Consider the following 23,573-nt stretch of genomic DNA (forward strand, 5'->3'; position numbering starts at 1 on the left):
CAAGAGACAGAAATATACTGGATCACTGTTATACTACAATAAAGGATGCATACCGCTCCGTCCAACGAGCAGCTTTGGGACACTCTGACCATTGTTTGATTCATCTCATTCCAACCTACAGGCAGAAACTGAAAACAGCCAAACCTGTATTAAGATCTGTGAAAAGATGGACTAACGAAACAGAGCGAGATCTACAAGCCTGTTTCGACCTCACTGACTGGAGTGTTTTTGAAGCTGCTGCAAATGATCTGGATGAACTCACAGAGACTATAACATCTTATATCAGTTTCTGTGAAGACGTGTGCATTCCTACCAGGACTCAACTCACATACAATAATGACAAACCATGGTTCACTGTAAAACTCAGACAGCTACGTCAGGCCAAGGAGGTTGCTTACAGAAATGGGGATAGGGCCTTGTATAAACAGGCCAAATACACACTGGAAAAGGAGATCAGAGTCGCAAAAAGGAACTATTCTGAGAAACTAAGGAGTCAGTTCTCTTCCAGCGACTCAGCATCTGTGTGGAAAAGTTTGAAAAACATCACAAACTACAAGACACCATCCCCCAGCACTGTAGACAATGAACGACTTGCAAACGACCTGAATGAGTTTTACTGCCGGTTTGAGAAAACCCCCCACACCCACTCTGAACTGCTCTTCACGCCACCATTAACACCACCACCACCCCCCGCCTCCCTCATACCTGCCCTACAGTTCAGTGAAGAGGAGGTGTGCCAGGTCTTCCGGAAACAGAAGAGGAAAAAAGCACCAGGCCCAGATTTTATAACACCAGCCTGTTTAAAATCCTGTGCTGACCAACTGGCCCCCATCTTCACCCTGATCTTCAACAGATCACTGGAGCTGTGTGAAGTGCCCTCCTGCCTCAAACGCTCCACCATCATCCCCATCCCAAAGAAACCCAAACTTACAGGACTAAATGACTACAGACCGGTGGCACTAACATCTGTGGTCATGAAGTCCTTTGAAAAACTGATGCTGGCTCACCTGAAGGACATCACTGAACCCTCACTGGACTCTCTTCAGTTTGCCTACAGAGCAAACAGGTCTGTGGATGATGCGGTTAATATGGGACTGCATTATGCTCTGCAACACCTAGACAGACCAGGGACCTATGTGAGGATGTTGTTTGTTGACTTCAGCTCGGCGTTTAACACTATCATCCCAAAACTTCTCCTGCCCAAATTAACTCAGCTCTCTGTGCCCACCTCTGTCTGTCATTGGATCAACAGCTTCCTAACGGACAGGCAGCAGCTGGTGAAGCTGGGAAAATTCTCATCTAGCATCCGCACAATCAGCACTGGCGCCCCCCAGGGGTGTGTCCTCTCCCCACTGCTCTTCTCCCTGTACACGAATGACTGCACATCAAAAGACTCCTCTGTGAAGCTCTTGAAGTTTGCAGACGACACCACACTTATCGGCCTCATTCAGGACGGTGACGAGTCTGCCTACAGACAGGAGGTTAAGGAGTTGGCTGTCTGGTGCAGTAACAACAACCTGGAGCTCAACACGCTCAAAACAGTGGAGATGATAGTGGACTTCAGGAGAAACCCCCCTGCTCTCCCCCCACTGAGCATCATGGACAGCATTGTGGCAGCAGTGGAGTCATTCAAGTTCCTGGGCACCACCATCTCTAAGGACCTGAAGTGGGACACTCACATTGACTCCATTGTCAAAAAAGCTCAACAGAGGATGTACTTTCTTCGTCAGCTGAGGAAGTTTAACCTCCCAAAGGAGCTGCTGAAACAGTTCTACACCTCCATCATTGAATCAGTCATCTGCACATCAATAACTGTCTGGTTTAGCTCAGCTACTAAATACGACCTCCAAAGACTACGTCGAATAGTTCGGACTGCTGAGCGAATCACTGGTACAACCCTTCCTACTCCCCAAGAACTGTACTTATCCAGAGCGAGCAGAAGGGCTGCCAAAATCACTCTGGACCCCTCACACCCAGCACACTGCCTCTTTGAACTTTTACCTTCTGGTCGACGCTACAGAGCACTGCGCACCAGAACAGCCCGACACAGAAACAGTTTCTTCCCTCAGGCAATCCATCTCATGAACACTTGATGATAATAATTGCGGAACCAACATCACTACTTGCTATACACTTTTATACACATATACACTTATTTAACAACACACTTTACATGCCAATTTGCACATAACAGCTGCACATATAACGTTGTATATAGTAATAAACATGTACATACACTTGTCAATCTGTATATTTGCACTCACTACTTACTTCTATTTTTAAAAAAATATATTTATTATCTGTTTTTTGTCCTGTCTCTGTAATCCTGTTGCACTGTAGAAGCTCTGTCACGAAAACAAATTCCTCGTATGTGTGAACATACCTGGCAATAAAGCTCTTTCTGATTCTGATTCTGATTCTCTGTCACTCCCAGTGTTACAGAAGACTCGGCCACCCAAACATGGATCCAGCGGGGATTAAAATCATGTGACTGCGTCAGGGAGACCGGTCAATTGAAGAATATCTGCAAGACTTTATTAATCTGGCTCATTTAACTAAATTGAACGATGTATGCTTAATGATATTTTTCCACGGCGGATTATCTGAGCCACTTTATTCAGCCATGCCACTGTGCGAACCCCAATGGACAATTGAAAAGTATATCGAACTGGCACTACAAATGAGTGGGTCCCCCTTCACCGTGGGCGAGGTGGAGGAGACCCCTAAATATTTTTTGGGAGGGGGCAATGTACAGCAGGACCAGAAGACAACAGGGCTTGCTGTACATCCCACGGACACATTAATGCTGGCAACACCCATACTCCTGTCTCCAGCTCACAAGATGGCCGCTTCCAGTCCTCCAGCTCACAAGATGGCCGCTTTCAGTCCTCCAGCTCACAAGATGGCCGCTTCTAGTCCTCCAGCTCACAAGATGACCGCTTCTAGTCCTCCAGCTCACAAGATGACCGCTTCTAGTCCTCCAGCTCACAAGATGGCCGCTTCTAGTCCTCCAGCTCACAAGATGGCCACTTCTAGTCCTCCAGCTCACAAGATGGCTGCTTCCAGTTCTCCGGCTCACAAGATGGTTTCCTGTTTCGAGTCTGTTCCTGCCTTTGTTCCTGCCATAGTTCCAGTTCCTGAAAGACCATCGCCAGAGCCACTACTGCCAGAGCCACTGCCTGAGCCACTACCGCCAGAGCTGCCAGAACCGCTGCCAGAGCCACTGCCGCCAGATCCTCCAGAGCTGCCAGATCCTCCAGAGCTGCCAGATCCTCCAGAGCTGCCAGATCCTCTAGAGCTCCCAGATCCTCAGTCACTGCCAGAGCTGTCAAATTCTCCAGAGCTGCCAGATCCTCCAGAGCTGCCAGATCTTCAGTCACTGCCAGAGCTGCCAAATTCTCCAGAGCTGCCAGACACTCAGTCACCGCCAGAACCGCTGCCAGAGTCACTGCCGCCGCCAGAGCCACTGCTGCCAGTACTGCCAGAGCTGCCAGAGCCACTGCCGCCAGAACTGCCAGAGCCACAACCACCGCCTGAGCTCTCTGAATGGCCGCCGATGCCTGAGCTCCCTGAATGGCCGCAGACGCCTGAGCTCTCTGAATGGCCGCCGACGCCTGAGCTCTCTGAATGGCCGCCACCGCCTGAGCTTCCTGAATGGCCGCCGCCGCCGCCTGAGCTTCCTGAATGGCCGCCGCCTGAGCTTCCTGAACCGCCGCCGCCGCCGCCTGAGCTTCCTGAATGGCCGCCGCCGCCTGAGCTCCCTGAATGGCCGCCGCCTGAGCTCCCTGAATGGCCGCCACCGCCTGAGCTCCCTGAATTCCCGCCGACGCCTGAGCTCTCTGAATGGCCGCCGACGCCTGAGCTCTCTGAATGGCCGCCGACGCCTGAGCTCTCTGAATGGCCGCCGCCGCCTGAGCTCTCTGAATGGCCGCCGCCGCCTGAGCTCTCTGAATGGCCGCCGCCGCCTGAGCTTCCTGAATGGCCGCCGCCGCCGCCTGAGCTTCCTGAATGGCCGCCGCCGCCTGAGCTTCCTGAACCGCCGCCGCCGCTGCCGCCTGAGCTTCCTGAATGGCCGCCGCCGCCTGAGCTTCCTGAACCGCCGCCGCCGCTGCCGCCTGAGCTTCCTGAATGGCCGCCGCCTGAGCTTCCTGAATGGCCGCCGCCGCCTGAGCTCCCTGAATGGTCGCCGCCTAAGCTTCCTGAATGGCCACCAGGTTCATATGACCCGCCGATGTCTGCTGAAAGTAAGGCTCCAGGCTCTCTGCAGCTCCATGCCCCAGGCCCTCCGCAGCTTCACTCTCCAGGCCTTCCTCAGCTCCATGCTCCAGGCCCTCCTCAGCTTCACTCTCCAGGCCTTCCTCAGCTCCACTCTCCAGGCCCTCCGCAGCTCCACTCTCCAGGCCCTCCACAGCTCCACTCTCCAGGCTCACCGCAGCTCCATGATCCAGGGCCTCCTCAGCTCCATGCTCCAGGTCCTCCTCCTCTACATGGTCCTGGCCCTCCATCCCTCCCCCTCTTCCGCCTCCGCTCCACCTCCCGCCTGATCAGTTTTAGGAGTGTCTGGAAGCCACTCTTAGAGGGGGGGCTCTGTCACGATCACCAGCGATCATACTCCCAGGTCGCTGGTTCTCTCACACATGGACTACAAATCCGTCATTCATGGACTACATATTCACACATGCACTCTGTTCACACACACACACATGCTTCCCCATTTCCATTGATTAGACTCCCACAGCTGTTGCAACTTCTGGACTGATTACACACACTATTTATACATCACACTCACTCCCTGCCTTTGCCGAGTCTTGTCTACTGTATAGTGACTTTACAACGCGTTTCCTTGTCTTGTCTCACCGTGTATTTACCCTAGCCTTGTCTACTTATTTATCCTTGTCTGCCGCCTGCCTTCCGACCTCTCGCCTGTGACTGTTTACGATTCTGGACTGCCTATATACATCTGTTTGCACCTGTGTTGACCATTGCTTCTCTAACAACGAATAAACCTGCACGTGGATCCTAACCTCAGTTGTCTCTGTCACTCCCCGTGTTACAGTATTCACCTTATTTCACCCCGCCCACTTTTAATTCTTCGCTCTTCCGCATTTTGTCATCGAACTTCCAGTACGCTGACACAGTACATCAGATGATCGTTTCAAAAGTTTTTACATAGTGTATAGTTAGCTGTAATTTTAGAAAAATGCCATTTAATGTTAGTTCAGTTAATGTTTTTAGCTGGGAGTATGGCGAATCCTCACTACAACAATCAGATGGTCTCATATTGCCCCATCCATCTTCAGCGTTAATGTGGGTAGACGACATGAAAAAGTGGGCAAAGGTAACTTACGGGGATATTTTTAATTACTTTGTCCTGTCACAAGGAGTAGATGGAGCGTCTATGAACAATTATAAAAGTACCGAAGCCTACCAATATTTGCATAGTGGGAAAGTGGGTCGTGTTCTATTACACAGCGAGGGTGACTTCGTCTTTTTAAAAGCAAATGTGCACCCCAGCCAGTCGAGCAGTCCATGCCACTCAGCATGGGTGCTACTTAGTATACAGGGATCAGTGGAGACTACAGAATGTTTGTGCATAGCTGGTTTAGGAAGGTCCTGTAGCCACGCAGCCTCTATATTATGGAAGGTTAGTAAATAATACACAATGTCATGATTTATTATGTATGGTCATGTCTTGTCACATTTGTGTTAACATAATTAAGCTATAAATGTATAACAGTATGCTAACGTATTTGCATCATAACATACAGCTGCTGACTTTGTTACCATCTGCAGACTAAATATATATATATATATAGAGAGAGAGAAAGAGAGAGAGAGAGAGAGAGAGAGAGAGAGATAGATAGATGCGTGTGTAAATAATTGTGTTTTAAAGATATAAAATATTATAAGAAATTGAACTTGCTTAGTAATTATGCACGCTGTATATACTAAAAGGTAAGATTTGGTACACATACATTAAGTGTAAAAAGTCTAATCATGCTATCACCAGAAAAAAAACAATAAGGTAGGTAAACATGAATTGTAATTTGTAATGAATTATATTGAAATAAGATAATCGTGAACATTTTGACATCTTAATACAAAAGAATATAAATTTGTCAGTAATTATGTTTGGTGTCAGGTTGAAAATGCTGTGTTCAGTGGCCTCACTGGCATTGCCTGCACAGATGAGCAGCGCCTCTGGAATATGGGGACCCAGAGGAACCTCTGCCCAAAGCGGTTAATGGACATAAAGTTTTCCCACCACCAAGCCACTGATGTGCTGCAGATGCCAGAGGTAATGCCCAAAACTGCCCTCCCACTCCCTTATTTAGTACCCAGAAAGAACTCAGAGAGGGACTCAAGCATCTTCGGCTACCTGCGTCAAGCCTTCTGCACAAATGTGTGAGTGCTGTGCAGGGAGAGGAATCAGAACAGCCTGCATCCTCACCACATGCTAACCATGATGGCACGAAAAACTGTCAGAGCTGTTTGTTGTTTTATGACAGCTTAGTGGCCATTGATCCTAGCAAGTGTACAGCACTGGAGCGTGTAAAACTTGAGCAGAGTTCTTCTCACTTGTGGCATGACTCTCGTAAGCTTAGAATCACTGCGAGCACAGCAAAGAAGGTCCCCATCAGAGGTAACCCTCAAACATTTATCAGAGAGCACCTCTACCCCAGGTTCCATGGAAATGCAGCAACTAACCATGGCTTAGAAAGTGAAGCATCTGCAATACAGTGGCTAGAGAGTTCAGGATTTACTGTCAGTCACAGAGGGACAGTTGTGTGTGCAAGTGAGCCCTGGCTGTCAGCAAGCCCTGATGGAGTTTTGAACTTGCATGAACTGTTGGAGATCAAATCCCCTCTTCTTAAATGTGACGAGTCTCTGGAGGACCTCTTCAGAAGTCAGAAGTATGATGTGAGGATGGTGGATGGCATACCTCAGCTACAGCCAACTGGTCTACGTGGCTTTTATATGCAAGTGCAGCTTGGCATGTTTTGTACAGGTTTGAGGTCCTGTAAGCTACTGATCTAGGTTCTATCACAGCAGGTTCTACTACAAGTCCCATACAATGAGCAGTTCTGTAGCAAGGCTGTAGCTAGACTAAAAACCTTTTATTTTAAGTATATGCTCCCTCAGGTGACAGATGAGTTTCAAGCAGGCCGTCTGTTGCTTTCCACAAGATACTTGCAGCTTTGCAAATAAGAATTGCATTTTTAATAAGCTGGGGTGTAGAAGGTGAAGACGATCATTTTAAATTAACCATTTTATATTAGTGGTTTTATATCAGTTTTGATAAAACAAGATTGTGATAATATGTGTATTATTATTATTATAAAATGTGTAATGTAATACGTCGCGTAAAATCAGTTTAAATGTTTAAGTTGTAAGTTTGTTTGCTTTTTACCAGGAAACTAGAGACAGCTGATGATCTTCTTGTAGAGGTATGATTTAACCATTTAATTTTAATATGTATTAAAAAATATTTAGCAAACTTCATGTCTTATTTTTTAGTCAAACTTAAATGGATAGTTAAAAAAATCACAGTTCAAAATTAAAATTCTGTCATAATTTACTCACTTTATTTGTTTCAAACCTGTTACACTTACTTTGTTCTGTTGAACTCAAAAGAAGATACTTTGAAGAATGCTGGAAATCTGTAACCATTGACTTCAATAGTATCTGTTATAGCTAACATGTTAATATGTAACATCTCATCATTGTAAATGTTTATTAAAATAACTGCTTATTTTTTTATATACACAAAACTGTTAAAGACAAAACAACAAAATGTAATGACAAACAAAATGCGCCTACAAATCAACATTTATTCATCCTCTACATCAGAAATTATGTCGCTACGTAGGTTACACAGGGCTGCACAAATTCTCAAAATTTTGTCAATTTTAGGAGTGAGGTTGATTGGAACTGTTTGAGAGAGGACTTTGAAGGTTTTCGGTCTACAGATTACCCGCTCAACATGGACACGTACATTGGCAATGCGCCTAGTGTTGGTGGTGTCTTCCTCCGAGAGTTGCATGCCTTTCTTAGTGAATGCTGGAATAACCAGTTTCACTTTTTTTTCATAGAGGAGATCACTCATCATGAAGCCTCTATCTGCCATAACTTCATATCCTGGACGAAGGTATTCAAGGAAACCAGAGTTTGCAGTTATGAATTTATCACTGCACCTTCCTCCATACGCAGGTGAGATGAACATGATGAGTCCACATGGTGCAATGGAGACCAGGTATTTGATTGTGTTCTGCCCATAGTAATGGCTGTAGGACTCACCTCTTGAGTCAAGGTTGTGTGGCTTTTGAAGTGGTGTCTCAGAACAGTCAATAATGCAGGTTGTATTTGGAAATTGTTCTCTGAAGCACTGAGGCATCGTTGCTTGGATTGTTTCCTTGGGAAGCCATGGTATGTAATCCCTCATGTTCTCCTCCATGATGTCAATCCAACATGAAATCACCCTGCTTACAATGGATTGAGAAACAACAAACCTTTCAGCAAGATCACTCTGCAGTAAATTAAGACGCAACTTCATCAGAGTCATTAGGAGCTGATCCCAAGGATGAAGCTGGAAGCTGTTGCTGTATGTAATTGTAAGGTGCTCTGCAACTGAATGAAATGTATGAGGCGCCGTGTAGGATTTAAATCAAACTTTGCTTATCAACACACACATAAACACGTGCATATACACCTATAAATTACTCACATATACACCTATACTTTTAGATGTTCAAAACAACATATATGAAACTTGTGTATATACATATAAACTTGACACACGCATACACTCACACACACACGCACATACATATAAACTCCATTTATGCAAACACTACGACACACGCGCACATACATATATACTCCATCCAGGCAAACACACCCACATTAACACACGCACATACATATATACTCCATCCATGCAAACACACCCACATTAACACACGCACATACATATATATATTCCATCCATGCATACACACCCACACTAACACACGAACATACATATAAACTCCATCTATGCAAACACACCCACACACACGCGCACATACATATAAACTGCATCTATGCAAACACACCCATATATATATATATATAGTGACTTGTGTATATACATATATGCAAGTGATTTCATATGTGAGTGCGCATGAATTTTTCACTTTAAACGGAAGGTATTTCAGTATAACAGGAAGTTATCTCAGTTCATAAAAAAGAAGTCGTTTCAGTGTAAAAGTCACAGCCAAAACGAAATATATCATTATTTATAATTATAAGCCTGTATCAGGTCATTTCAATTAGCTGTGTTGTAGTGAAATCTATCCTATCTTCAAGCTTATGAAATATAAATAATGTGATTAATTGAGGTATTAGGTCTTTTGATTATTGAAAACATGACATGACTGCTCCAGCAAAATGTTTATTAAAAATCCTACAATAAATGAAAGCAGTAGGTTTAATCAATACACGATCACATATGAAGTATGTAATATTATTTATTATTAGAATAAATACATTGTTGTCTAATATGATTTTCTGTATGGTGTCGCAATCCTTAATGGGTTATTTTGGGTCCACACTTCAGTCCAGAAGGTGGCAGGAATGCACATTGTTGGTTTGCCAGCTGCCATTAATCAGAAAATAAGACGAAGTAAGCTATTTTGCCACGTTTCTCCATTTGAATGACCATGATGAACAGTGATAGCGTTACCTTACAGTCGCAATTAACATTTTGCGAAATGTTCTTGCTTCGCCGACTATAATAAGATCCATATCTAATTCAGTGGAGTCAAATGTGTCCCCTTCAGCTGAACTGCAAACAGAATCTGAATTGCGCAATTTGTTTCGCCATCAAGGCCCGCAGTTCAAGACTGCGGTCACGCCATCTGCGGTTCGGAGAGAGACGGTCACGCTATCTGTGCTTTCAATTGTAGTGCGCGTCTACTCTGTGTTTTGCGGTAGACTAAAGACGCGTGTGTTTAATGTGCTGCAGTTTTATAATCTAGTTTCACTTTTATTCGCCTGACTATATCATCTTCATTGCAATTAGCACAAGTAAATAAAGCACCGACAAACATCACGGCTATCAAGATCACTCTGAAATTCATGTTGATTTTCATGAGAAAAAAAATTACTTAATGCCTTCCGTTCACACTGAAAAGTTAACGCACATCCACATATAAATCACCTGCAAATATGCACAACTTTGTATACGTTGGTGTATCTTGTTTTGGATGTTTGCTCGACTGTTTAACGGGTGTTTATGCATGCTGGGAGTTGTATGTGTGTGTGTGGGTGTGTTTGCATAGATGGAGTATATATGGATGTGCGTGTGTTAATGTGGGTGTGTTTGCATGGATGGAGTATATATGTATGTGCGCGTGTGTCGTAGTGTTTGCTTAAATGGAGTTTATATGTATGTGCGTGTGTGTGTGTGAGTGTATGCGTGTGTCAAGTTTATATGTATATACACAAGTTTCATATATGTTGTTTTGAACATCTAAAAGTATAGGTGTATATGGGAGTAATTTATAGATGTATATGCACGTGTTTATGTGTGTGTTGATAAGCAAAGTTTGATTTAAATCCTACACGGCGCCTCATAGAAATGCATCCAATGTCAACCCTATGTAGAGCTGACAAAGGTCATTTTTTCTTAGTAGAGTTACATACAGTGGCACTGACTCATTGCACTGGGTTCCCAAATCACTTGTAGGTGGCTTCAGTTTGAGCTGTGACTTCATGTAGATGTGGTCAGAGATGGATAGATCCTCCCATTGTGTTTCTGCTTCACAGTTCATGGGCATGCACAAAAGGTAATCCTCACAGCTGTCCACCGCATTACTGGCAGCCACTGATGGATCTGTGGAAATAAATGTAATCATTTTTACTTTAGTACATCAAATACATAATGACAATTAATAAATTATTCCACCCATAGAACATTGTGTGTAACGGTTAGTTCAATAGTTAATACAGGTCAGTATTAATATCTGAATAAGAAATGTAGTTTGAGAAAATGGACTTAAGGAATATGTATAGTAGAGTTAAAGAAACACTACAATATGTATTTTAATGTAATTCCTTTGATTTATTTTAAGTTATTCTTTTAAATGTTTGTAATAAGTTGTTTATTTGAAACCATTTATGTTTAATGATTTTAGATGTTGGTATACTTGAGTTGAAAGCCTAATAGATGTATAGTCACAGCCCAAATTTTGTCTCTTTTTATTCTAGACGTCAGTGCTAGATTGGTAAGTTAGCTGGCCTCCTAACATCTATGATTCCTGTAACACCTTCACTATGCAATTTACTCATGAATATGAAATATAATGTCATGTGGCCAACTGTAATCATACAAGACTTCTTGTAACGTTAATAACTCATCATTGCTGAGCTTAAATGTGTTTATAGACTGCATTTCAGAAATCTGACATTAGGCGAACAATCACTAGACAAATTGGCTTACCTGTATCGGACAACCTTTTCAGCACCCGGCGTGGCTTTTTTACCGGAGCTTTGTAGCTGAGCTGTTTCTCGGGGTAAGGGTGTCTGTCAGTCGGCTTCCCATAAACGAAATGGTAAGAACACACGTAAGGGCGCTTGGGTGGCTGCTTTAAATTGAGCGCCTTCAGCCATTGCCTCAGGTGCTCATCTTCTTTAGACGGCGGATGTAAATCGTAAGGTGCACCACAACACTCCGACCGGGTCACACTGTGTTCGTAACACTGTTGGTGTACTTGGTTTCTCCTCTTTATCCAATTGTTGTGGCAGCCTCGAACTGAACATGCAATGCTTGACATTTTGGCCATAGAAGCTTGCGGCTAACGTTAGCGCCTTAGAAACCGGAAGTAAGATGACAAAATGAGCTTAATGGCGCCACCCTTGTTGTCGTGGAGAATAAGGTGAATATTCTTTATTAGTGAAAGTGCCGCTCACTTTTGACAAGTCCTGTCCAAAAATATATTTCTGACACCAATGCAAATGCACTATTATTGTTGCATTATCATTGTTTAATTGTCTGTTATGTTCAGAGATTTTAAATATATAATTTATTCCTCCTCCAATCATGTTCAATCATCACGTTACATTTTGGTCATTTTCCCAACAAAATTTAGCCGGAGCCGCGCAACATATGACCTCTAAATAAATAAGGTGCTATGACATCTACCTATATTTAGCACCACTATTTGATAGAGCAGCATAGTGTTTAGTCATGCTTTCGCTTTTATGAACCAAGGCAACTACTGATGTGTTTTGTGTAATGTTTCAAAGAGATTTGTCACAGCACAACAGTGTAAAATGAAACCGTATCCATGCTGTCTGGTCCTGTTTTGCACAGAATGGAACGATTCAGCATAAAGATTGATTCAGCACGACAGTAGAAAAGCGGCTATTGTTAGCCCCATAACAGTATATATCATAAGTAATAATCCATATTATGAATAAGCTTTTATTAATAACAGCATTTGACAAAAATCCTCTGTAAGTGTGGAGGCGAGCTTCATCACATCAGCTGACAGCCAAAGCTTCACATTTGGCTTGTCATTTCCATCTACACTCCCTTGGTGCACATCAAAATCACAGAGCATGCCAGAGACTCCAGTTCTGAACACAGTTTGAAGAGTGTGGCCTGTCATGCATATATTGTTTGAAGTTACTGAATCTCTCCTTGAAAGGAATCATCATTTAATCTACAGAGTTGTGCTCTTCAGGTGCCACCAGCAGCATCTCTCCCTAAATGAATTTAGCCATGGTCTGAGTTTCCAGAGTTTGTCCTTCTTTTCCATCTCTGACACGGTCAAGTTGTTTACAAAGTGTAATGAAGTCAACAGAGATTGGCATCTGTTGTGGTACATCACATCAGAAACAGGGGTGTACCGTGTGCCTGTCTGTCAATACACACAGACTGCAAATATTTACATTAGGCCCATCTTCAGGTACATGCCAAGCATCTTCTCCACTTCCTAATGGTTAGTGTTTACAGATGCTCCATTTTTTGCAAGCTCTGCTCATTTGTGTTTCTTGTCAGAGCCTCGGTCACGTCTTCTGTCACAAACTTTTAGAAGTTCTCCAGTGACGTGAGGAGGGAGATGATCATATGTGCTGTAGCTAGGTGTTTGAACAGAGTTCTGCATCTGAACAAAGTTTAGTCTGTTAAAAGATGTCAGTGTACCTGGCACCATACCTTTCAATGGATGCTATAGAAAACTATAGTTATAGAACATTTACACCAGGGGTCACCAAACTTGTTCCTAAAGGGCCGATGTCCTGCAGATTTTACCTCCAACCCTAATCAAACACACTTGAACAAGCTAATCAACGTCTACTAGGTATACTTGAAAAACCCAGGCAGGTGTGTTGGGGCAAGTTGGAGCTAAACCCTGGAGAGACACCGGCCCCCCAGGACAGAGATTGGTGACCCCTGATTTACAAAATCAACACAATTGAACATGAACAAAACAGTTCTTAGTCTTTTGATTTACTTGAGGATCTTTAGAATCATTTTCTCTTCAAATCTCTAAAAGTGTGTTTCTTTAACTGAAGACTTTTTTTTTCATTGAATTTTTGTCTTATTTTAAATTATATTTAATATTTAAACACAAACTGACATTTCCAACAGGGTTTTAAGACAAAACTTAATTTCAAATTAATATATTAATGTTGATAATGTAATGATATAAATGTTAATAAAAATAGGGCTGTCGGTTAAAAAATTAACTAATTAATCACACTTTTTATTAGTAATTTATCATGATTAATCACGAAACGTCATATTTATTACAGAAATAAAAACACAGGCATGTAAGAGCCATTTAATTTCAAAACAATCAATGCCAATAACAAACAAACATGATTTCCATGCTGGATTCTGCAAAAAAAAATCCAAAATACAGGCATTGCAGATATGGAAAATGATAATAAAGTATTAAATACAAACATTTATACTCATTGTAAAGTTGTATTGCTGCGAGTTAAGAACATTAATTATAAAGTAGAAATCATTTTGCCTAGTCCTGCTTAACATTTAGCCAGTTGCTAAGACAGTCCAGTCTGTTGATATTATCGGGGGACAATGTGGCCAAGGGGTACATCAAAGGCACGTACCAAAGACTATAGACTTCTTACAGGGTTATGGTTATACAAATTTGATTTTCTTGATCGTAGAATTAGATCAAATGCGATAAAGTACCTCCAGGTGGTTGTTTTCGCAGAATAAAGCCGATCAGTCTTATAAAACAGTGCATCACAAGTCTGTTGGGCATTATTCTGCGATAACAACTGCCTGTGTGTGATTTATACTTTACATAAAGATTGTGTTTAACATAGTGCCTAATGTTTTTTTGTTGATTCACCTTTTGCTATTGAAGCAGCTCTAAAAATGTTTTTTTGATCACTATTTTTAGGTGAGAACCTGTGTTTTTCTGTAGCGTGATTTCTGACAGCCTGGCGTTTATTCTGAGTAGTTGCTAAATGCAAATGTAAACGTCAATAAAAACAAAGAATCAAATGATGTCAGATCCACAAATAAATCTGAAACATCACCTCCAGTACGTCATGATGACATATTCACAACTCTAATTTATTTGAATAAAATTTGTTTTTTTTCTAAATCCATCAAATGTGTGTTACCAAATGGCAGCACTGTGCAATAGTGGAACATGCAATATTGCAATGGGTTAGCCAGCTAGCAAGGTCAGCTGTGAACTATTAATTTGTAACAATAACAACATGAATGCTAGTAATATAATGTTGATTAGTCATGTGTTAATGGCATTTGCATTATGGATAAAGTCTAGTTTTAATGGCAATACTACTTTTAGATATGATAGATATGAATAAGGGAACAGTGTATTAGCGAACACCACCATGTTCTATGGTAAATGAAAGAAGTAAAGGACAGAACTGGCTCTTCCTGCAGATGAAAGTGAGGGTGAGATGGGGTTTAGTGACCATGAGAATGATGCAGACTGGACATTCAAGTACAGAAAGTGATATAGGCAAAAAATTCAATTTAATCACATCTGTCATGAAAATGTGTGTAGTTTTGCATGCTTTAATAATGCATCTTTAGACTGGGTATATATTATACGCTTAATAATCATTTTTAGACTGTGTGTGTGAGTGTGGATATATATATATATATATATATATATATATATATATATATATATATATATATATATATATATATATATATATATATATAATTATTATTTAAAATAAAAATGATTACATTATATTAAAGTATTATTATTGATAATTATATTCAGTTCCCATAAAACTTTGCTCAAATATAAAACCAAAACGTAAATAACTGCTTGGTCTGACAAGTTTTCAGGACATTTCAGCACAACACTGTTTAATGAACTGCCCGATGGCCTTAAATGTTTTGCCACCTTCTAAAATGATTTTTTATATTTATAGATGTCTCAGTACAACACCCGTAAAAAAACACAACCTAGGAAGTGTGGAGGGTGAAGGTAAGCCTATCTGTTACCTCTTTAAACTGCTAACTTCATACAGTATAATTATATAAATGTTAACACTGTATACAAAAGATGAAATATAACTGTCACCCTGTTTTACTTCCAGTGAATACAACGAAACCAATAAAGCAAGAAATACTGATGTGGCAGAACAAGGCAGAAGTGTTACAAAATAAAGTTAATCAGCTGGAAGCCTTGAACAGTGAACTTCGCCAGCAAGTAGTGGAGCTTCCAATGCAGCAGCAAAGTAAAAGCTGAACATATTGTTTTGTATAATGTATGAGTTAATACAGACACTGTATGTATTAGTTTGTAGAGATTAGACTGGTTGTTAGCGGTTTTCATATTTTTATTCTTTAAGTGTATTTTAAGCTGTTTCTAATAGTATATTGCAAAAAAACTTCATAGAAATGTGGATATTGCATTTGTATTGATTTTACATTCAGATGATCTGATTCCTGATACATCAGTTGGACGTGAAGAATCCAGTGCTGTTGACCTATTTAGTGATGAGAACGCATCAACGGATGTAGAGTCATCAGTGACAGACGAATCCTGTGATGACACCTCTTCCAGTTCCAGTTCAGAAGAGACTCAGAGAAGAAAAACTAAAGCAAGAAACAGAGAAAGAACAAGAAGAAGAAGAACAAGAAGAATAAATATGACAAGATAAACGAGGTCCAGTTTTAATTTTATGGTAGTTATTTCTGTTTACATCATAATGAATGATACGGTTTGTTTTCTTTTTAAAATAACAGTTTGGTGTGTCATTTGTTTCAATTGTCTCCTCTCTATGCAATCCACAATTCAATGTGTTTTTGAAAACCTCTCTCTCTGACAAACATGCTGTTTCTCTCACACACACATACAGTTCATGCTCACTCTCTTATACACTCACACACACTTGTACATGCTCTCACTCACACACACACAAGTACACATGTACATGCGCTCTCTCTCTCTCTCTCTCTCTCTCTCTCTCTCAGACACACACACAAGTACATGCTCTCTCTCTCTCACACAAAGTCTTATACACAATTACACACACCTGTACACACTCACACACTCACTCTTGTACATGCTCTCTCACACACACCTACATTCTATCTCTCTGTCTCAAATGTACTTTTTTCACGCTCTTACACACACACAGATGTGCCAGTGTTAATGATACTTCTTTCTATAATTTTACGTGCTCATTAGGCTTAGGATAGGTGGTTGCATTGTGATTATTTGGTCATGAAGGTATTAATTGTTTTAAATAGTTTTTCAGCTAATAATGTTCGTGATGTCCTACAGCGCTAGAAAAGGCTTTTGAAGCTGACAAGACGTGGAGCAACCATGACCAGAGCATTCCAGAGAGAAGGTGTCTCTCGAAATGCAGTGGCCCAACTCGCTTCAATTGCAGAGCTGTACTTTGCTAACAGGGAGCAATTTAACAGCATCAGCTTCACACCAGGAAAATGAACAGAGTTTGCTCAAAAGTGTGGAGAGCTCATTGTTGGAGATGTTCACATAAAAGTCCTATCAATGAAAAGGAAAGGTCCACTTTTGCCTTTTTGTCTGAATAAGTGATTAGAGTAGATTTGCTATGTCGCTTATTGTTAAGGCCATGTTTATTGTATGTTTCTTTGTTCAATAATGTTTCTGTTTACTGTTGTTAAAATGTAGAAGCAAAAAAGTGCAGCACAATAAGCTCAGCTTATAATGCCAAAAATATATATTATATTGAGATCAGATGCAAAAACCTTTAAATGCCGTCTAAATTCATTACATTTTTTCCCTTTTTTAATCCTGGGTCGCCACAGCGGAATGAACCACCAACTTATTCAGCACATGTTTTACACAGCAGATGCCCTTTCAGCTGCAACCCATTACGGGGAAACATCCATACACACTCATTCTCACACATATTCACTACGGACAATTTGAGCTTACTCAATTCACCTGTACCACATGTCTTTGGACTTGTGGGGGAAACTGGAGCACTTGAAGGAAACCCACGCCAACATGGTATGCCACAGAAATGCCACCTGACCCAGCCGAGGATCAAACCATCAACCTTCTTGCTGTGAGGCAAACATGTTACCCACTGCGCCACCATGTCACCTCGTCATCTAAATTGTATTTCTAAAATTTGTTATTTTTCAGCCGACTATGTTAAAGACAATTAAAAAATCAATTCTTTGCCACAAAATAGTTAAATTACTGAACTGAGCCTGAAAAAATTATGAATTTTAGAAAAAAAAATGTATATAGCGGCTGCATGGTGGTGCAGTGGGTAGCACGTTTGCCTCACAGGAAAAAGGTCACTGGTTTGAGCCTCGGCTGGGTCAGTTGGTGTTTCTGTGTGGAGTTTGCATGTGGTAGAGGTGAATTGGGTTGGCTAAATTGTCCTTAGTTCATGTGTGTGAATGATTGTGTATGGATGTTTCCCAGTGATGGGTTGCAGCTGTAAGGGCATCCGTTGCATAAAAACATATGCTGGATAAGTTGGCGGTTCATTCCGCTGTGGATGTAACAACAATTGTTCTTAATTGTCCTGAACCAAATGTTTTCTTCAGCTTAATTACCTGGGCTGTTCATTTTTTTATTTTATTATTGTTTTGACAGCAATAAATTAAAAGCAGTTGGACAAACTAATGACTCTGGTATTTATTTGTATGTTCTTGTATATGTGGTGCTGTTGTGTTTTTGTCTTCAAATACTTGCATCAGTGTCGCTTCTACCTGTCTGTTGACTATCTGCTGAACATTTACAGACTCCTTACAGTCATTCAACAGCATTTCTTAGGTTTTCACTTCATTTTGATGGGCCCAGTGTGACAACAGATGAGCTGATAAATGTACCTTAAAGGGCACCTATTGTAAAAAATCTACTTTTCAAGCTGTTTAGACAGACATATGTGCATGTATGGTGTATAGACCATCATATTGGGGTGATATAAGCACACCCAGTGCTTTTTTTTCAATTTAACAACATAAAAACGATGGACCAATTGGAGCGGTTTTCAAACCGACCGCAACTTTACGTAGGAGTGCGGTCCAACCGCCCACCAATATTGACTGACAGGCACATCATCATATCCTCAATTTGTTGATTCACGTCCGCCATTTTCAGCGTGAGTCGAAGCGATATCACTAAAGGAACACGCTAGCTCTATTTTTGAATGCAAGGCTCATTTGGCTCAACACAAGAGCAATATTCTCCACATTATCGCTCTAATCTGAATTATTGGTTGTATCTTTAGGTAGGTTTGCAAACATGTGTACTTCTCATTGAGTCTACCTTCAGCAAACTTCAGCCGTTTGCATTTCTCGCGATCCCAGAAGCTCCCTGTGATCTTAACTAGCATGCGTTTTAGAATTCTAAACATCGGTTTCTATCAGGGTACACTCAAGTCGACGGCTAGGCGCCTCGGACCACTGCAGACTTGAATTGCCGTTGTGTGTACCCTGATAGAAACCTATGTTTAGAATAAAAAAATGCGTGGCGCGATGATTCGGGACACTTCATGTATCTGCCGCGCCACAGAGAGTGTCTGGTGTGCCGTATCGCGGCTTCGAGCGGCGCATCCGGTGCCTCAGTCAAAGTTAATTCAGTGTGCGTGGTTATTAGTTTCTGTGTACAAGCTCGGCACTTGAATCTAGCACACAGTTGGCTGTAAAACTGTACAAAGACACATATGATTTTGTACTCTCTGCTTGGTCTGTGTCCGAGTCGTACATGTACGAGTGATTGCTGAACCTCTCACTCCTGCTCCTTCTCTGTCTGCCTGTCAGACTCTGTTGCAAATGCAGAGCAGGTGAGCTCATGGCCCCGCCCCTTGTTACGTTGGCAGGAAGCCGAAACTAATTTACATGTGAAGCAACACACCCATAAATCAGCGAACTGTGGACACGCCCCCAACATGACACTTTTTAACACATTATAATAAAAAAATCTGAATTGTGTTTTAAACTGAACCTAAACTGGCACACTCAGAAGAACCATAATATTAATATTAAATCATAAAAAAGAGGTAAACTATGTGCCCTTTAAAGTAAAATAACTGTCTACTGAAAGTTAGGTTAAATGCAACAAATAGTTAATTGAACACTCTTAGATTGTACCTAACCCTAATTTTATATTTGATTAAAGTTCAAGTTAAAATATCTTGCATTGCTACTTATAGGCATCTGAATGTTTACTCAAAGTCTATTCATAAGCTGGATAACAACTACATGCAGACAATAACAACAAACATCTTGGTGGTCAATGTTCTGAAAACTTGTTGAGGATTTGTTGCATATTTACTGATACACTGTTGAACATCTAGAACCTAAATTGGTAACACTTATCTTACCGAAAGTTTAATAAATGTTTACATGCTGTAGACATTGTATTGATTGCCTAAGAACATTTAAAAGACAATCTACAGATACTACCCAGATGAAAGTAAACGGATAAGAACTTGAAAAGTAACTTATGGTCAGCAGACTATCTAAAGGGGGACCATCAAAATAAAATGTTACCCCGCTCCTTTTCGTTGGCATCTTGTTGAAGGCATACCAAAAATCCATGACAAATGATTGGCGATATGGCCCAGTGGCCTAAGGGAAAGGGCATCAGCCTCCGGGGCTTGGGATTGTTGGTTCAAGTCCCATCTGGGTTGTCTTTGAAGGTCTCGCTTCAATTTGGGAGCAATGTTTGGTGGATGAAACACGGTAGCTGTGAAAACCTTCTTGAGATGTGTTTGCATGTCATTAACTTCCTGCATTGCCATGCATATTACCTGTTATGACTAAAAGGGTAACGAGATACCTAACGCGAAAGGCCATTTTGAATCCTGCATGGTGCCTACAGAGAAGAGACTGTGTACAAAGCAAAAAAAATGGTGCTTACATATAAAGCTGGTGGGTTGTTCAAGATCCATAAACAAATCTAACAACCGTATCATTGCCGCTGCTTTTTTTGTCTGTATAATTGTACATGTTAGACTGATTTAGATCAGAAGTCCACTAAATGTTCATTCACTAAAGTCACAGCAAAAGCTGCTACAATTAACACAGAAACACCTAGGATGGCACAGCACCACTGCTTTCTCTGTGACAGTCGTAGGGCTCGTCCAGGATTTGAACCCGGGACCTCTCGCACACAAAGCGAGAATCATACCCCTAGACCAACAAGCCCTGTAGAGGCAGTCTGCAGTGCCACAAAAAATTCTGTGAGACCGTTCCAATCTACTCTTTGTTCATGTTGTTTTTGTTACGTGTGTCAGCAACTCTCTGGAGGCATATTACAGTTCACAGTAAGTAAAAAACAGTCCAGTGGCCTAATGGATAAGGCACCAGCCTTCGAAGCTGGGGATTGTGGGTTTAAAGTACCAACTGGGTTGTCTTTGATGCAGTTCCTTTTAAGTTGACTGTGCAAGACAATCCAGTGTTACCCTCAAAAGCTAGGTTCATACCCTCAGGTCAAAAAAACATGACAATGCAAAACTCCTCAGAGAAGCTGTTTTGTCATTAGGTGTACACATCAGATCGTCTGAATGCAATATGGCATAGGGATCCTAAAGTACTGTTTTCTGAGTAACAAGAACTTCCTGAGCCATACATCAGATATGACAAAGGCTAGTGTTGGCCTAATGGATAAGGCATCAGCCTTCAAAGCTGGGGATTGTGGGTTCAAGTCCCATCTGGGTTGTCATTGTTGGATTCCATTTAAGTTGTGTGAAACAAGTCGGACTGGTCTTCTCAAAACTTAGGTGTGATGATCTGAGCACAGTAGTTAGCTTCAAATTCTCAGACTTGCTGCACACTTCAAATAAAGATTCATCCAATCTTGCTTGAATCTCACTGTCATGTTACAAATGTAAAAGGTTCCGCTAAGCTATGGTAATGGAGATCTTGACTTGAAGTACCTCGTGGCTTTCAACTAATGGTCTCTTGTTAGGTGGATGATGATGAAATACAAAGAAGAAAATAGCTGCAGAAAGGTTGTGATTTCAAGTTAATGAGAGTGGCCTTGTCTGGAATTTGAAACTCAAGACCAGTCACACCATACGCGAGAACCATACCCCAGGACCAATGAGACACGAATGTGGATGATTGCACAAACAAAATGTTTGACCATTAGTTGCACACATCTTATTTGACGGAATGCAAACTGGCATCGAGATACTAAAGTGCAGTTTTCCATGCGTTGGCATCTTGTTGAAGGCATACCAAAAATCCATGACAAATGATTGGCGATATGGCCCAGTGGCCTAAGGGATAGGGCATCAGCCTCCGGGGCTTGGGATTGTTGGTTCAAGTCCCATCTGGGTTGTCTTTGAAGGTCTCACTTCAACTTGGGAGCAATGTTTGGTGGATGAAACACGGTAGCTGTGAAAACCTTCTTGAGATGTGTTTGCATGTCATTAACTTCCTGCATTGCCATGCATATTACCTGTTATGACTAAAAGGGTAACGAGATACCTAACGTGAAAGGCCATTTTGAATCCTGCATGGTGCCTACAGAGAAGAGACTGTGTACAAAGCAAAAAATTGGTGCTTACATATAAAGCTGGTGGGTTGTTCAAGATTCATAAACAAATCTAACAACCGAATCATTGCCGCTCCTTTTTTTGTCTGTATAATTGTACATGTTAGACTGATTTAGATCAGAAGTCCACTAAATGTTCATTCCCTAAAGTCACAGCAAAAGCTGCTACAATTAACACAGAAACACCTTAGTTAGCACACCACCACTTCTTTCTCTATGACAGTCGTAGGGCTCGTCCGGGATTTGAACCTGGGACCTCTCGCACCCAAAGCGAGAATCATACACCTAGACCAACGAGCCCTGTAGAGGCAGTCTGCAGTTCCACAAAAAATTCTGTGAGACCGATCCAAACTACTGTTTGTTCATGTTGTTTTTGTTACGTGTGTCAGCACCTCTCTGGAGGCATATTACAGTTCACAGTAAGTATAAAACAGTCCAGTGGCCTAATGGATAAGGCACCAGCCTTCGAAGCTGGGGATTGTGGGTTTAAAGTACCAACTGGGTTGTCTTTGATGCAGTTCCTTTTAAGTTGACTGTGCAAGACAATCCAGTGTTACCCTCAAAAGCTAGGTTCATACCCTTAGGTCAAAAAAACATGACAATGGAAAACTCCTCAGAGAAGCTGTTTTGTCATTAGGTGTACACATCAGATCGTTTGAATGCAATATGGCATAGGGATCCTAAAGTGCTGTTTTCTGAGTAACAAGAACTTCCTGAGCCATACATCAGATATGACAAAGGCTAGTGTTGACCCATTGGCCTAATGGATAAGGCATCAGCCTTTGAAGCTGGGGATTGGGGGTTCAAGTCCCATCTGGGTTGTCATTGTTGGGTTACATTTAATTTGTGTGAAACAAGTCCGACTGGTCTTCTCAAAACTTAGGCGTGATGATCTGAGCACAGTAGTTAGCTTCGAATTCTCAGACTTGCTGCACACTTCAAATAAGATTCATCCAATCTTGCTTGAATCTCACTGTCACGATACAAACCTAAATGGTTCCGCTAAGCTTTGGTAATGGAGATCTTGACTTCAAGTACCCCGTGGCTTTTAACTAATGGTCTCATGATAGGTGGATGATGATGAAATGCAAACAAGGATATAGCTGCAGAAAGGTTGTGATTTCAAGTTAATGAGAGTGGCCTTGTCTGGAATTTGAAACTCAGGACCAGTCACACCATACGCGAGAACCATACCCCATGACCAATGAGACACGAATGTGGATGATTGCACAAAGAAAATGTTTGTCCATTAGTTGCACACAACTTTTTTGACGGAATGCAAATTGGCATCGGGATCCTAAAGTGCAGTTTTCCATGCGTTGCCATCTTGTTGAAGGCATACAAATGATCCATGACAAATGATTGGCGAAATGGCCCAGTGGCCTAATGGATAAGGCATCAACCTTCGGGCCTTGGAATTGTTGGTTCAAGTCCAATCTGGGTTGTCTTTGAAAGTCTCACTTCAATTTGGGAGCAATGTTTGGTGGATGAAACACGGTAGCTGTGAAAACCTACTTGAGATGTGTTTGCATGTCATTAACTTCC

General features: G+C 41.6%; 1 protein-coding gene and 1 non-coding gene across 2 annotated transcripts; both read right to left on the reverse strand.

Moving 5' to 3' along the window:
* Nucleotides 1–7,818: 7,818 nt before the first annotated feature.
* On the reverse strand, nucleotides 7,819–11,816 carry si:dkey-56d12.4 (uncharacterized protein LOC799220 homolog). Its single transcript, XM_056454922.1, has 3 exons — nucleotides 11,483–11,816; nucleotides 10,624–10,876; nucleotides 7,819–8,639 (listed from the first exon to the last, which is right to left on the reverse strand). Exons 1-3 carry the CDS (start codon nucleotides 11,814–11,816, stop codon nucleotides 7,832–7,834), a joined length of 1,395 nt encoding a protein of 464 aa, XP_056310897.1. The 3' UTR covers nucleotides 7,819–7,831.
* An 8,786-nt stretch (nucleotides 11,817–20,602) lies between these two features.
* trnat-ugu (transfer RNA threonine (anticodon UGU)) lies at nucleotides 20,603–20,674 on the reverse strand. Its single transcript has one exon. It is a non-coding gene; the product is annotated as a tRNA-Thr (tRNA).
* Between the last annotated feature and the right edge of the window lie 2,899 nt (nucleotides 20,675–23,573).

This window comes from Danio aesculapii, chromosome 4 (genome assembly GCF_903798145.1).
Source record: "Danio aesculapii chromosome 4, fDanAes4.1, whole genome shotgun sequence".
NCBI lineage: Eukaryota > Metazoa > Chordata > Actinopteri > Cypriniformes > Danionidae > Danio > Danio aesculapii.